We start from the raw sequence: 16,203 nt of genomic DNA on the forward strand, positions 1-16,203 counted from the left end.
CAAGAGGACACGTGAGCGGCTCTGATACCAAATTGTAATGGTCAGGCTCCAACCACTAAAGGAATTGTCCACTTTGGTCATAAGCCTCACGGTTTTGTCCCATAGGTGGAACGGAAAACTTCCCAAGAGGTCACCCATCATAGAATTTCTCTCAAACGAGCACGCTTAACCTTGGAGTTCTTCCGACTCTCCAGGCCATTCCACCAAAAGGTGTCTCTAGTGATTAGTTCCCCTATTTTATATATCATTACTTTTTGAACTCAAAACCATTTCCATGCTATGTTGATGTGGAATTTACCTAGGGACCTTTCTCCCCCCCTTTCGGGACTCAGCGTCTTCGCTAAGATTTGCCCCACCATCGCCCAAGAGGATACACGAGCAACTCTGATACCAAATTGTAAGTTGTAACGCCCATATATTCATTAGTGCCGTACATCTCACTGTTCTGGTGATTAGTGTCGATCCGGACAGTCAATGAGTTTAGAACTATATATGTGTCATCTAGAAAAGCTTTAGATAAAAATTAATATAAATTATATGAAGGTGAAATACAAATAAGAAAAATAAAGCATAGTGGGTTAAATGAGCCGAGGCCACAGTGATGGGTGACCAAACCGAAAAGTGACTGCCAACTCAGTCGCTACCCTGATTTCGTGTGAGACCCATGGCACTCCAAGCCTAAGGATTATTGTAAAGCTAATAGTATTGTGAAAACCACAGAAAAAAATAGAGAACCAGTTCAAATAATTGAACCAGATTTCTAGAAGTAATTTAATGCTATTGGAAAAACGGATCAGACCGGTAAAGGGTAAAATGGTTAATTCACTCTTAGAGGTGACTTTTGGCCTAAATGTCTATTAAAATATAGGAAATTAAAATTATAAAAAATAATTAAAAACATGAAGAGGAGTGTAAAGGAAAGGAAAAAGGAATAAGAAATTAAGGGATTTATGACATTGTCATAATGCAAGGATGACCTCATAATAAATTATAATGTTAATTTGGAAAATTGGGGATAAATGTTAACATAAAATGACAAATTAAAAGAAAAAAAAATCATTTTACCTTTATTCTTCATCCTTGTCGAATTGCTCTCTCTCTCTCTCCTCTCTCTCTCTCTCATTTTCTTAATTCCTCCATTAACAACCAATTCAAGCTTCCAAAAACTTGAATTCTTACTATAAACCCTAACCAAAAATCATAGAAAACTCTTAATTTACCCTAGAAGAAGAGAAGTGAAGAAATAAATTAAGAGAAAATTTAAAGGAAGTGAAGATTGAGAAGAGCATCATTAAGGTAAGTCTTTCTCTCCATTTAAATTAAGCTATACCTATGGAAATGGAATGAAGTAGAAATTAACATAAGAAAGCAAGAAATTATGCATGTATGGGACCTAGAGAATTTTGGCCAGCTTGAGAATGATGAGGGTTTGATGGAAATTGATGGTATTAAACATGTATACAAGTTTGAATGAGTGAGTAGATGTAGTAGTATACTTGAAATTTGCATGAATTAAGCTATTGAAAAGTTAGGGTTCTTGGTGATTAGGGTTTTGTGGAAAATTGGGATTTTGGTGAATTGATGACCAATTAGCATTGTTAATGCTTAATTTGGTCAATTGGTGTGCTTATGAGTGCAATTGAATGATTGGGATTAAATTAAAGTTGTGAATGTGAGATGGCCAAATTCTGGCAGCTTGACCCTTGTCCCTTCAAATGGTCATAAGTTGAATTCTGTTGTTCCAATTGGTGTGAAGCCAATTGGAGATGAAAACCAAGACCCAAAGCAACAATTTTTATGCAGAAACCTTGCCCTAAAACTGATCACAAGTTAGTGTAAAATTAGGTTGAATCTGGATTAGGTACCCTGTCACTGGACAGAATTGACCAAATAAATAGTACATGTTCAAATGGTCATAACTTGGTGTAGAGAGGTCCAAATGACTTAATTTTTGAACTATTGGAAAGCTTAGATATATTAGAACAATTTTCATGAAGAACACAAACCCAAATTCGGACCATAATCTAGTCAAATTACTAACCAAAGTTAGCTCCCCAAATCTGCCAGAACCTAATTTGCCCAGAATTTCTGGGTTTTGACTAATCCGGCCAGCCTTAATAAAAATGGCATAACTTGAGCTACAGCACTCCAAATGGAGTGATTCAAAAAGGGAATAAAACTAGACACATTAAGGAACAACTTTGATGCAGGAAGTTTAGCCAAATTGCCACTGTAGATTGGTCCAATGGAACAGTAAACATAAGAAACCAAATCTGAAATTTTGAAAATTTTCTTACTAGGCCTTGAATTGTAATTGGCAACCAATGCCAACAAAATTGTGATCCAAAATGTGGTATGACCATGTGTTTAAAAATGGTATACCTATTAATTGCGAAAAAGTCAACATTTTACCTAACTAGTAATATGAATAGTAACACCATAACATTAAGTACAAGGCACTCAACTTAGGAAACTTTATAAGTGAATTTAAAATGCAAAGTTCAATTATTGGAATTATTATTAGAAATAATTTGAATAGATATTGAAGCACTCTAATTATGTGTTTCAGTGGGAAAGGAGCCCTCCAAGGAAGGAGGAAAAATTATACCAAGTCAAGATTAGTTAAGAGGTTTGTGCGCATAATGGTTGTCGATTCCACCAGAAATTAAATTAACTGAAATTACCAGTAATAAAATAGTTTCTGCAATAAGTGGTAAGTCCAGGTCGAACCCTAGAGACTAAATTACTAAATTTTGTGCACTTGTGTAATGGAAAAAAGAAACAAAGGTTGGGGGGGGGGCGTAATTCACAATCCAAAGAAGAAATTAGAAATTTATAACTAAAATTAAATATGAAAATCTCAAATTAAACAGACTTCAATCCAAGGTAATTCGCATTCCAATGCATTGATTTGATCATAGACAAAAGAAATACAATTATATCTTATTGAATACTTAACGTAGATTTACCAAATAGCAAGATAAACCCCTAACTTTCCTATACTCATCAATTCGAGCCCAGCACTCTTGTTGACTCTAATTATTAACTGAATTGATATTAAGCAATCCTCATCAAATTAATAATTGCTTTAAGAGTAAGAAGTAGTTAAGCTGAACAACAATTTATGAAGCATAAATTATTTAATTCACCCTATTGTTTCCTTAGGTTATTATCGAAAACTGGGATCATAATCAATAAAACTTAATTGCTACTCATGTTTAATCTTATATAACAATTACGGATTATGAAGATGAACTAGTAATTGATCACATCAAACAATTAACTAAAGGGCCTTTTTAGCAAATCATTCAATAGATCAAAGACAATGAAATCAGAAAACAATAGATATTTAAAAAGACATAAATTAAATTAAGAACCTGGTCTCACAAATCACGCAAAAGAACTTGAATCCCTTGAATTGAATTAAAAACTTAGGCACTCATGTTTATGGCTTACAGAAAATTAAAGAAGAAAATTGAAGAAATCTAGAATGTGAATGGAGAACAAAAGTCTGATCCTCCTCTGTCGAGAGGCTGCTGAATCTCCTTTTTGTCGGCTACTGCCTCTTTTATTTATAATACATGGCCTAGGGTTAGGTTTAAGAGTCTTTCTCTCTGTTAAAAACTGCAATTGGAGCATAATCAGGAAACCGATTGTCGACGGTTACATGGCCCGTGTATCACTACACGGCCCAGGGCTGTGTAACTTACTGGAGCTAAGTGGGTATATTTAGTATTGGCACAGAAGGTTACACGGGTCTCCAGGATTTACACGGGTCAAGTTACACAGCCTGTGTACTTTGTTTCTTCCTCGAGTCTCTGGATTTCTTCTGGCAGAATGTTACACGGGTCTGTGGTTGTGCTTACATGACCCATGTACTTTGTATCAACAACGCTTCTCAATCCTTCGCCCTTTTCAAGCTTCCTTCCACACTTCTATGCTCTGGAACTTCACCAAAACCCTGAAAAATACAGAAAGAGTCAGATTAATGCAAATGCTAAAAATTTCTTCATTTAACACAATTATTTCAACAACTCTCTAAACATATGCCTAGTAGATAATTATACTTTAATCAACTGAATTAGGCATAAAGATACCCTAGAAACACTAAATATGATGGGAGTAAAATTAATAAATTATGCGCTTATCAAATTCTCCCACACTTATTCCATGCTTGTCCTCAAGCATGACTTAAACTCTCAATCAACTCCACTTAGAAGTTCTTTAACTTCATCCTATCACAACATTCTCTAACAAATGATTAAAAGTTTGAAAGAAGAGGCAAGTAAGGTAATAACCATCATAATAAATTCCATCAACACCATATCAATATATCAACAATTTTCCAACACAAAACAAAAGGCTTGAAATCAATTAAGCTCACACAATTAAAGTTTCATAAAATTTTAAATCAATACATACCAAAACACAAGGCTAATTTATCAAGGCACAATAGTTATAGCTCTTTACAAATCTTAGGGGAGATAGAAATGGGCTTTTTTTTTTATTTAAAATTGGTACTTCTCTCTCGTCACAGTTACTTTTTTTTTTTTTTAACCGTCACCTTCAGAAAAGTACCTTGCTCATATCCTAGCTAGCTTTTGGCTTGATAATTGACATGGGGTTCATGAAGACTCCTGGTTACTTTGCTTAACTAAATAGAGAAGCAATTTTCAAGTTCAACTTTTTATTTTCCCCAATTTATGTATCTACATATTATAAAGTGCCCTGATAGATTAAAAAAAGTTCTAAAATATGCATGACATTAGTTTAAAGGACACATAACTAATCATTTCACTATTAAATCAAGCCTAAATGATTTATGCAGGACAAAAAATTGCTCTATGGTATGGAGAAGGGGGAAAATCTATCATTAAAGTTACTATTACCTTGCCTAAAATTTCAAAAATTCAATCTAAAATAGAAAAGTCATTTGAAGGGCAAAGCACTTCTCTCTGGGAGTTAATATAGAATCATGAATCAAGCTTATAAGAATAAATTTATTTATTTATTTATTTTAATTTTTTTTTAATATTCAAAAAGATTGCAGCAACAAATTTCTCCTCCAACATTGTCCTAAATGTAAAGCCCAAATGCAAAAGAAATGGAAAAAAATGCTAGAAAAAAAATAAGATAAAAGAAAGAAAACAAATCTGATTGTGGCTAACAAGTCACCCATGGGTTGCCTCCCAAGAAGCGCTTTTGTTTATCGTCGTTAGCTCGATATGGCAAAGCTCCTTAATCCTCATAAATTGGGTTACTCAATTTGAGCTCCTCCACTCTATGCTTCTGAAACCCTTCATAAAATGGCTTGAGTTTATGACCGTTGACCTTGAACACCTTACTAATTCCTAAACTTTGAATTTTAACTGCACCATAAGGAAACACATTAGTAACAACAAATGGTCGAATCCAACGAGAACGCAACTTACTAGGCATCAGCTTCAATATGGAATTATACAATAAAATTTTTTGTCCAATCACAAACTGCTTCCTTAGAATTAGTTTGTCATGGAATGCCTTGGTCTTTTCTTTATAGATCTTAGAGTTCTCATAAGCCTCAAGTCGAATTTCCTCTAATTCCTGTAATTGTAATTTTCTTTCCACACCAGCAGTATCCAAATCCAAATTACAATGTCTAACAGCCCAATAAGCCTTATGTTCTAACTCAATAGAAAGGTGACACAACTTACCAAATACCAATCTGTAAGGGGACATACCTATGGGTGTCTTATAAGCAGTCCTATAAGCCCACAAAGCATTATCAAGTTTAAGGCGCCAATCTTTTCTATTTGGCTTCACTGTTTTTTCCAAAATAGACTTGATCTCTCTATTAGACACCTCTGTTTGCCCACTTGTTTGAGAATGATAAGCTGTAGATACTCTATGGAAAACACCATATATCCTCAATAATGCCTCAACAGTTCTATTATAAAAATGTGCGCCCCAGTCACTGATTAAAGATCTAGGAACTCCAAACCTACTAAAAATTTTTGACTTGATAAAACCTACGACAGCTTTAGAATCATCAGTCTTGGTGGCTTTGGCTTCCACCCATTTCGAAACATAATCAACAGCAAGGAATATATAAACAAAGCCAAAAGAAGAAGGAAATGGACCCATAAAATCAATACCCCACACATCAAAAATCTCACAAACAAGTATTGGATTCTGAATCATCTCATTCCTACGGGTTAAACTTCCTGTTCTTTGACATTGTTCGCAATTTTTACAAATAAAAAACGAATCACAAAATATAGTGGGCCAGTGAAAACCACAATCTAATATTTTTCTACCTGTTCTCTTGGGTCCAAAATAACCTTCACATGCATAGGCATGACAAAAAGCAAGAATAGATTGAATCTCATTATCAGGAACACATCTCCTAATAATTTGATCTGAACAAAATTTCCAAAAATACGGGTCATCCCACACATAATAATTAGCCTCACTTTTCAATTTCTCTTTCTTAACTCTACTCAAATCAAAAGGCACAACCTTAGTAACCAAATAATTCACCAAATCAGCATACCAAGGGATCATACCTTGCAATTTAAATAACTGCTCATCAGGAAAAAGTTCCTGCAAAGGAAGCGAATCTTCTTGTGTCATTAACCTGCTCAAATGATCTGCTACCAGGTTCTTAGCTCCTTTTTTATCCTTGATTTGAAGATCAAATTCTTGCAGCATAAGGATCCATCTAATCAACCTTGGTTTTGCTTCTTTCTTTACCAAGAGATACTTTAACACTGCATGATTAGATAAGATAATTATTTTAGAACTAAGCAAATATGACCGAAATTTATCTACAACAAAAACTATAGCCAAAAACTCTTTTTCGGTTGTAGAATAATTGCGCTGAGCTCAATGGAGTGTTCTGGATGCATAATAAATCACATGAAAGAGCTTTCCAACACGCTGCCCTAAAACTGCTCCCACTGCATAATTACTCGCGTCACATAAAATTTCAAACAGTATAGTCCAATCAGGAGCCTGGATAATAGGGGATGATGTCAATGCAGATTTCAATTTGTCAAAAGCCTCCTTGCACTCTTCACTGAACTCAAAAGGAACATCTTTTTGTAAGAGTCTAGACAAAGGCAATGCTATCTTAGAGAAATCCTTAATGAACCTACGATAGACACCTGCATGACCAAGAAAAGAGCGTACTTCCCTCACAGTTGTGGGGTAGGGTAAGTTCACAATTAAATCAATTTTAGATTTATCCACCTAAATATCCCTATTAGAGACAACATGACCCAAAATAATCCCCTGTTCTATCATAAAATGGCACTTCTCATAATTCAAAACAAGATTTTTCTCAATGCTCTCTCAAGAACAGAAGTCAGATGATGTAAACATGCATCAAATGAATCACCATACACAGTAAAATCATCCATGAACACCTTAATGCAAGTATCAATGTAATATGAAAATATGCTCATCATGCATCTCTGAAATTTGGCAGGTGCATTACAAAGCCCGAAGGGCATCCTTCTAAAAGCCGAAGTTCCAAAATGGCAAGTGAAGGTAGTCCTCTCTTGATCCTCCGGTGCAATCACAATTTGATTATATCCAAAAAAGCCATCGAGAAAACAAAAATAAGACTTACCTACTAACTCCTCAAGCATCTGATCAATGAATGGTAGTGGTAAGTGGTCCTTCCTTGTTGAATTCAGCTTGCGGTAGTCTATGCACATTCGGCATCCACTCTGAATCCTTGTTGGAACAAGTTCATTATCTTGATTTGCTACCACAGTGACTCCTGATTTTTTTGGCACTACATGGACTGGACTTACCCATTTGCTGTCTAAAATTGGGTAAATAACTCCTGCATCCAGTAGCTTTAAAATCTCCTTCTTCACAACCTCCATCATCTGTGGGTTCAATCTCCTTTGAGCTTCTCTACTTGGTTTAGCCTCATCCTCCAGTAAAATCCTGTGCATGCACACTGATGGACTTATACCTTTGATGTTAGCTATTGTCCATCCAATTGCTTCCTTGTGTATTCTAAGAACTCTAATCAATCTGTCTTCTTGAATCTTTGTTAAATTACTTGAGATGATAACTGGAAGTGTCTCATTGTCTCCCAAGTAAACATACTTCAAATGCTTAGGTAAAGGCTTGAGTTCAAGAACTGGTGCCTGCACCACATAAGGTAATAATTTTGTGTGAGATACAGGTAAGTCAATCTTTGATACTCCATACCTTTTTGGAATAGGAGGTAATGACTGCAATGCCATTACTGCATCTTGAACCTCTACACTTAATGGTGGATTGGTACTAATTTCTTGAATTCCTTGACTAATCACCACTTCTAACTCATACTCCATGCTTAACTCAAAAACATCCTACACAAATGAATCAATAACATCAATAGAAAAAAAATAGAATGGTCATCAGTAGGATACTTCATGGCACCAAAGATATTAAATTTGACAGTCTCTCCATCAAACTTCATAGTTAAGGTACCATCATTCACATCAATTTTTGTCTTGGCAGTTTTTAGGAAAGGTCTTCCAAACAAAATCAAAGCTGACTTTGATGTGGGAACATTGTCCTCCATATCCAGAATTTAAAAATTTGCAGGAAAAATGAATTTTCCAACCTGCCCCAACACATCCTCAAATACTCCCAATGGGTAAACATTAGAACGATCAGCTAACTGAATAATGACACTAGTTTCTTTCAAAGGACCCAAATTTAAAGTTTGAAAAACTGAATTTGACATAACATTGATAGATGCTCATAAATCTGCCATTGCACGTTCAAATTTAGAATCACCTATTCTGTAGGGAATAGAAAACGAACCTAGATCCTTACACTTAGGGGGTAATTTTTACTGAATTAATGCTGACACATTTTCCCCCACACTGATCTTCTCATTATTCCTCAACTTGCGCTTTGTAGTGCATAGTTTCTTAAGGAATTTAGCATACTTGAGAACTTGTTTGATCGCATCAAGTAAAGGTATATTCACCTCCACATTTCTGAAAGTCTCCAAAATTTCTTTCTCTTGTTCTTCTTTCTTAGTCTTAGCCAACCTGCATGGGAATGGAGGAAGAACAGAATTATTAACCTTATTCAATTTAGGTTTAGTATTTACCTTAACTTCAGGAACTTCAGACGCTTTTGGCTCTTTTGCTCCTTACTTTTTCTTTTTCATTGGCTCATGTAGAGTCTGGTTATCAACTTATTTCCCACTCCGCAACAGTATAGCACTCGCATTTTCTCTGGGGTTCATGACTGTTTGTGATGGAAGCTTTCCAGAACCTTAAGCTTCCAGCTTACTCACAGATGAGGCTAACTGACCAATCTGCCTCTCTATGTTTTGAATGCTATTTTTGGTCTCCTGTTGAAACTATTGTGTATTGTTAGCCAAAGCCTTAACAATTTCATTAAGTGACATACCTTGATTTGAAGGAGGTGGAGGTGGAGTTGGTTGATTCACTTGTGGTCTTTGCTACTGGTATCGGTTTTGCACCAGTTGATTCCCATAACTCAACTTGGGATGATCTCACCATCCTGGATTATAAGTATTAGAAAAGGGATCATACCTGCATTGTGGCTGTCCATAATGTTCTACTGCATTAGCATGTTGCATTGATTCATCCTCTTATAATGCAGGACACATGTCAATAGCATTACCCGAACCCGAACAAATTCTACATACCTTAATAGTTTGCATGTTCTCTACAGCCAACTGCCTCACCAAAGAAGTTAAATCAGAAACTTGATTCTCAAGGTTAGATGTACTTACCTCATTAACCTTTATAGGTGTGTGATCCATTCTCATTCCAAACTACTGAGAAATTGCTGCCATGTTAGCAATCAGCCTCCTTGCCTCTTCTGGTGTCTTGTCAACCAAAGCTCCTCCACTAGCAGCATCTATCATAGTGCGATCCATTGGTAGAAGTCCCTCATAGAAATACTGAATCAAAAGCTGCTCACTTATTTGATGATGGGGACAGCTTGCACACAGTTTCTTAAATTGTTCCCAATACTCATACAAGCTCTCTACATTGTACTGCCGGATGCCACAAATTTCTTTTCTTATGTTGGCAGCACAGAAAGCAGGAAAATACTTCTCCAGAAATATCTGCTTCATCCCATTCCATGAGTTGATAGATCCCGAAGGAAGGTAATACAACCAATCCTTAGCTGTGTCTTCCAGTGAGAAAGGGAAAGCTCGAAGCTTGATTTGATCCTCTGAAACTCCTTGAGGTTTCATGCTGGGACACACAACATGAAATTCTTTTAAATGCTTATGTGGATCCTCACGTACAAGACCATGAAACTTAGGCAACAAATGGATTAGTCCAGATGATGAGGGAGCTGAGCTCTCATTGGATTTTATGATATTATGAGCATGAAGAGGGTGAACTGAGCTCCCCAATTTATTATATATTGTGTTTACAGGTCGGGCGAGTCAAAAACTCCCTGTTGAATGGTCCATTTTATGGCCAGACTCTGTCCGGTTGAATTCTTGAAGTTGGGCCCAAATGGGCCTTAGGATTGGGATGAGGAATAGTTAGGCTTACTACGGGTTTGGGGGGTTTTAGGCTGGCCCAGGTCCAAGTGCCGTTCCGGCCCATAGGTTGGGTGGTGACGAAAAATGGTAATTTTTGTCTTGTCTATGAAGTGAGATTTGTGGTGAAGTAGACAATGAATTGCATATGGAGATTACTTTGATGGTAAGGTGAAATGCAGATGGTGATATAAAGTAGAGACAATACCAAGGAAGAAGAAAAAACAAGGGAGAGGACCAAGCATATGATAATGAAGGAACGATTTCATCATCATGTGAAAGTGTAGAAATTTTTTCTTTTTTGGTTAAATATACTACACATCAGCGTGTTTTTTACATGCCAGTGTAAGTTAACGAGTAATTATACAATATAACAGCCATTTTATACGGTATATCTTGCATGAAATAGTAAATCAATAGAGAATATGTATACACAAATGGACCCTATAAAATTATAATTACTAAATAGTTACCAAACAGTTTTTATTTTCTTAAAATTTAATAACTGAATTTGTATGTGTTGAACCTTTGTTGCCTTGCCATTTTATATAATATGTTTACATAAAATAATAATTTTATAATATAATTTCTCTCTCTCATAAATAAGTGTTCAATAATATCAAAAAAATTAAAAAAAAATTCGAGCATGTGATGAGATTAAAACAAAGGTAAGAACACCACCGGACCTTTTTGATAAGGAAGAAAACACGCATTCAACAAAGCAGATTACGTTATAATTTTATTAGACTATGCCTAATATAGGCAAAAATGAGTTTGATTAAGGCAATAACATCGTATATGATCAATGTGACTGCACTCGTAATGCAAATGGTCAAGAGAGAACAGGGTGAACTTTCAATTAAATTAAACAAAATCGAATTTTTGTCCAACTAAATTATTAAAAGACTTTAAGAATATTAATCAAACTGAAATTAAAAAAAAATTAAAATTAATTAAAACTAAAAATATCTGTTATTATTTATAATTAAGCAAATATATAAATATATAATTTTTTATTTATAAGAAATAATAAATATTATTTAATATTAATAAGAGTAATTATAAGTGAAGTATTATTGTAAAATCATAAAAAAACGATTACAATAATTAATATATTATTAATAAAATTAATTGATAGAAATTTAGTTATTTTAATTAGTTTCATACCAAATAAAAGATAATTGAACTACTAAAACTGAAAATCAAATCAAATCAAATTGAATTAAATTTACTCTTAACAAAATAATAAAATTTCATTAGTTCGTCTTGATTATTCAGTTATAACTAAATAATGCATACCACTGATCAAGAGTGCAAATAATTTAAATTACGTAATTAGAATTCAAATTAAAGTCCAATTATAATAAAATTTAAATTCACGAAGAACATACAGATTGACGCCATTCCCATTCTTGGCAAGCCTATATCAAGTAGACTCGGCTGAGGGCAAATTTCGAGCTGAAACCAGCGATTCCTTGACCTTTAGAGGCTTGAATCAGAATCAATCCAAATTTAGCCGGTTCAAACTGATACTAATTCAATTACAGTTCCCGAGCTGATTTCAATCCGGTTTTAAGCATTTCAGTTTTTGACGATTCCAATTTTGGTTGGGCTCCAAACTGATTCAGTCTCAGTTTCAATTCCAGCTCAAGTCATGGTATAAACTTTAATCAACATTAATTGTAATCAGTGAGATAAAACTCTTTCTTCTTATTATTATAACTCTAAACATTAATAAAACTATGTAGTTTTTTCTTCTTAGTATAAATTTGAGATAATATAATAGCATCTAACTAATTTTACATTCTTACGAAAATAAAACTTAATTAATGTATAATTTTTCCATGATATTTATTATTTACAAATTTATTTTTATTTAATATTTATTTATAGTTATGTTTATTTATTATTTTTATTTATTTTAGGAAAAAAAAAATCTTAATTACAAACTCATGTTTATTCATTATTTTTATTTCTTTTAGATACTTCTACACCTTAAGCATCTAAGAGTATACTTTTGAATTCATTAAAACTTTAATAAAACTAAAAATCTAAAATATGCAAATCAACTTAAAAAATTCTGTGCAATTATTGTATACCTTAATAAGATGATCAATATCATCTACCTAATGTAGGAAAGGCGTTTAAAAAAAAAATAGAATTTTAAAAAATTCAAATCGAACCTAAAAATCTAAAAAATACCAATTAACTTTAAAAAATTCTCAGAAATTATTTATCTATCTTATTTGAGAATGCTTTGAGAATTGAAGATATTGAAAAACATCTGTATAATCTAGAAAAAATGTTTATAAAAATATAATTTTAAAAATTTCAAATCGAACCTAAAAATCTAAATATGCTAATTAAATTAAAAAATTCATAGAAATTATTATGTACCTTATTTAAGAATTGTCCAAGAAGTAAAGATGCTCAAAATCATCTGTGTAATCTAAGAAAATGTAAAAATAAAAAATAAAATTTTAGCACTTACAAATTGAGCTTAAATGCCGATTTGAACCGGCCAGTTCTAGTTCAATGAGGGGGAAACCGGCCCCCTAAGACCAGTTCTGGTTCAAGGATTGGGACCATTGATTTGATCCGATCCCAAGTTTGACCCAGGTCAGTCCCGATCTGATTCACGATTTGAACCAGATGTGGCCAAGTCTGTTGTCAAATCTAACATTTGGACATTGACTTACAAGTAAAGGAGTGGCATACACTAGCATCTTATAAAATATTCCAATCATCACAGACGAAACCAGAAAATTTTTGTTAGGTAAACCAACACCGATACATCAACAAAACATTCACACACACATATATAGCGAGAGAGCATAAAGTACACAGATTGTAAAGCACAACAGCATAAGAGCATAAGATTAAAAAAAAAAAAAAAAAAAAAAAAAAAAAAAAGGTAACAATCACCCTTTACGCAAATTAAAGAGACATGAAAATTAGAGATTAGTAAAACAACAAAATAAGTAAATAACAACTTAATAACACATGTTAATACAGAGATAAATATACATTTAAGTTGATCAATCCAAAATTTATGAGATTTAAGACCACTAGTTTGTAAAATTTTAAGGTGACTTTTTAGTTTGAATAACATGAAGGAGAGGAGCTAAATAAGAGAGAAGTGATAAACTAGAGAAGGAGACAAAGGAAAAAAAAATTATATTGTATCTATAGGAGTAGAGGGAGAGCGAAATTTTAAATTAAGATATCTGATTTAATTTGGAATGGTGTAATAGAGATTTATTAGATTAGCTTGTATTTAACTTTTAAATAACTACTAGCAATTTAATTTTAATTCGTAAATATGAAAACTTAATTAATTTTTAATGTAATTTTTGTACTTATTTAATGAAAACCAAGTAATTTTAATGCTTCAACTTAAATCATAATAAATAAATCATAAACTATTAAAGGTTCATAGAAAATTTAAAGGAGTATTATTATATTTATTTAAGATTTTTTACAAGTGTTTGGAGGGTCATGGCTACTCATTGTCCCTCCTTCCTCCACTTCTATACACCTATTTAAGACTTTTTACAAGCGTTTGGGACTACCAAGACTCCCCCTTGTCCCCCTTCTCTCAGCCACTGATCATCATATGACAGTAACATCTTAAAGTTTCTGCTCTGAAGACCAAAATTCAGCCATTCCGCTGACTGGAACAAGGACGCTAGAGGATGGATTAGCAAAGGAGTTGGCAATCAACAGTCAACAAAACTATCCAAATTCCAAGGAGAATAGGTTTAGTTAAATTTTAATGAGAATTTCAGCAAGAAAACATAAACCCTAAGACTAATCGATCATTGTTCTCTAAGTTGCAGAGTGGACATAATACAAGTATATAGAATCTCATCTTCCTCCACAATTAGCTTGCATCTAATGAAACTCCCTTTTCACAGCCAAGTTTTGTTGTGCAGTTAATGCATTTTTAAAGGGAAAGAAACTGAGAAACAGCTAGAAGATAAATTTTTCGCTGAGAAAATTCATAGGTAGTCAATTCAGATCAATATTTTCAGCATTCAAGATACTAAATAACCGCTGAGGGTAGTACCTTCTTTGTAGAATAAACATGTCATCTCAAATTTGCCATCAGAATTCATTTAAAAACTCACCATAATTTCAAATGAGGATCACTAAGAACAAGATATTATACCTTTCAAAGCAGAGAATGTCATACCTCTTAATGTTGATAACAATAGAATACCACTCACTTGGGTGGAATTTCCAAAACAAACAAAGGACTCTCCAATGCAGATAAATACTATGCCTAGTATATGAACATCAACTAACGTAACTAATTCAAGAGTGGTAAGTTTTTAATAATTTATGTTACGAACAAATTAACTTCAGATGGAGTGTGCTAGAGATGAACTCATTCATGTTAAGGATAGCTTCAAGTCTCAATTCAGTACAAAAAGATTCAAACTGACTGCCCATATCAACCAGAAACTTGTTTTTATTTCCTAAGTCTTCACAAGTACTAAGTCCTTTCACTAACATGCAATGGCATAGCCCGAGAGCAGTTCAAAAAAGTGACAATTGATTTTTCAACTTCTGGACTCCAAAATTCCAACAGATGTGCCAGTAACATTAAGATGCATAGAATACTAGTTCTACTTGTAACCACTAATTCGCCAAGCTCAAGCATATAAATAAGGCAGATTTTTTTGATAAATTAAAAAAAAGATAACAGTGAACCAAGAAGAACACCAGATATGCCAGGGAAGCAGAGTTCGTAGAGAAAAAAATAAACAGCACGTATGATTTTCAGCAAAATTTTCACTTCCTCTAAACAAGAACAATACAAAAGGAAAGGAATTCACCCCCTTTCAGAAAAAAAATAAAATAAAATGTGATTTCCATTGCAATTGACTGCAAAATAACATTAACTAGTTGCTAATGAATCCAACTTGGTGTAGAAACATCATCTTCACACTTGCATTGATTTTCAATTCCAGTACATTAAAAACACAACAATTTAACTGTAATTATAATGATAAATCTACAGTACAATTCCAATTACATCTTCAAAACACCAAGATACCAATCACAGATTCTCAGCATACACAACTATGGACAAGGAAAGAAGAGAAAAGGCTGATGTTGGTTAATGCCAGAAACCTGTTTAAGGGGCAGATGAAGGAGCAGTAGGGGTTGGTGGAGAGCAAGAGTCTTCTCTTCCGAGTTCTTTCACGACAGCAGCCAAAGCCTCAGGATTTAAGCCCAAGTCACACAGGGCAATGAGTACTGAAAGCATGTGTCGATCGAGCCCAGTGTCCAGAATGTTTGACATGTGAAATGCCAAATCCAGAGATTCTCGTGCGGTCTTTGCAGCCTCTGGATCCATCCCAAAATCTTTCCAGTCTGATAAGAATAAGCTTTTGCTTAACTCCAATACTTCACAAAATCAAATTAATTTAGGTCAAACTTTCCAAGTGTAAATTAAAAAAAAAAAAAAAAAAAGATTTAGGGCTTCGATCTGCAATGGAGGATGCACTGACCGTTGACTGTGATTTCTAAGCGACAAAATTTGCAGCTGGATACTTCTGAGGACGTTAGGGTTTACTCTACGCGACAAAGTTCAACTTGTCATCCCAACTTTTTTTTTTAGCTTATTTTTAATATCGTTCGGATTAAACTTTACGTCAAAAATGTTT

At 33.8% G+C, this 16,203-nt stretch overlaps 1 protein-coding gene and 1 non-coding gene across 3 annotated transcripts; one reads left to right on the plus strand and one right to left on the minus strand.

Annotated features, from left to right (window-relative positions):
• The first annotated feature begins 9,953 nt into the window (after window positions 1-9,953).
• Window positions 9,954-10,060, plus strand: LOC131173656 (small nucleolar RNA R71). Its single transcript, XR_009143969.1, has one exon. It is a non-coding gene; the product is annotated as a small nucleolar RNA R71 (small nucleolar RNA).
• Window positions 10,061-15,456: 5,396 nt separating this feature from the next.
• LOC110671447 (mitotic-spindle organizing protein 1A) lies at window positions 15,457-16,203 on the minus strand. 2 transcript variants are annotated; one of them, XM_058135789.1, is made up of 2 exons: window positions 16,048-16,203; window positions 15,457-15,910 (listed from the first exon to the last, which is right to left on the minus strand). In XM_058135789.1, exon 2 carries the CDS (start codon window positions 15,891-15,893, stop codon window positions 15,672-15,674), a length of 222 nt encoding a protein of 73 aa, XP_057991772.1. In that variant the 5' UTR covers window positions 15,894-15,910; window positions 16,048-16,203; the 3' UTR covers window positions 15,457-15,671. The 2 variants fall into 2 exon arrangements, with proteins under 2 accessions (XP_057991772.1, XP_021689612.1); XM_021833920.2 differs by having other exon boundaries at window positions 15,457-15,943; window positions 16,048-16,202.

The sequence above is a fragment of the Hevea brasiliensis genome, chromosome 14, assembly GCF_030052815.1.
Source record: "Hevea brasiliensis isolate MT/VB/25A 57/8 chromosome 14, ASM3005281v1, whole genome shotgun sequence".
In the NCBI taxonomy this organism is placed as follows: Eukaryota; Viridiplantae; Streptophyta; class Magnoliopsida; order Malpighiales; family Euphorbiaceae; genus Hevea; species Hevea brasiliensis.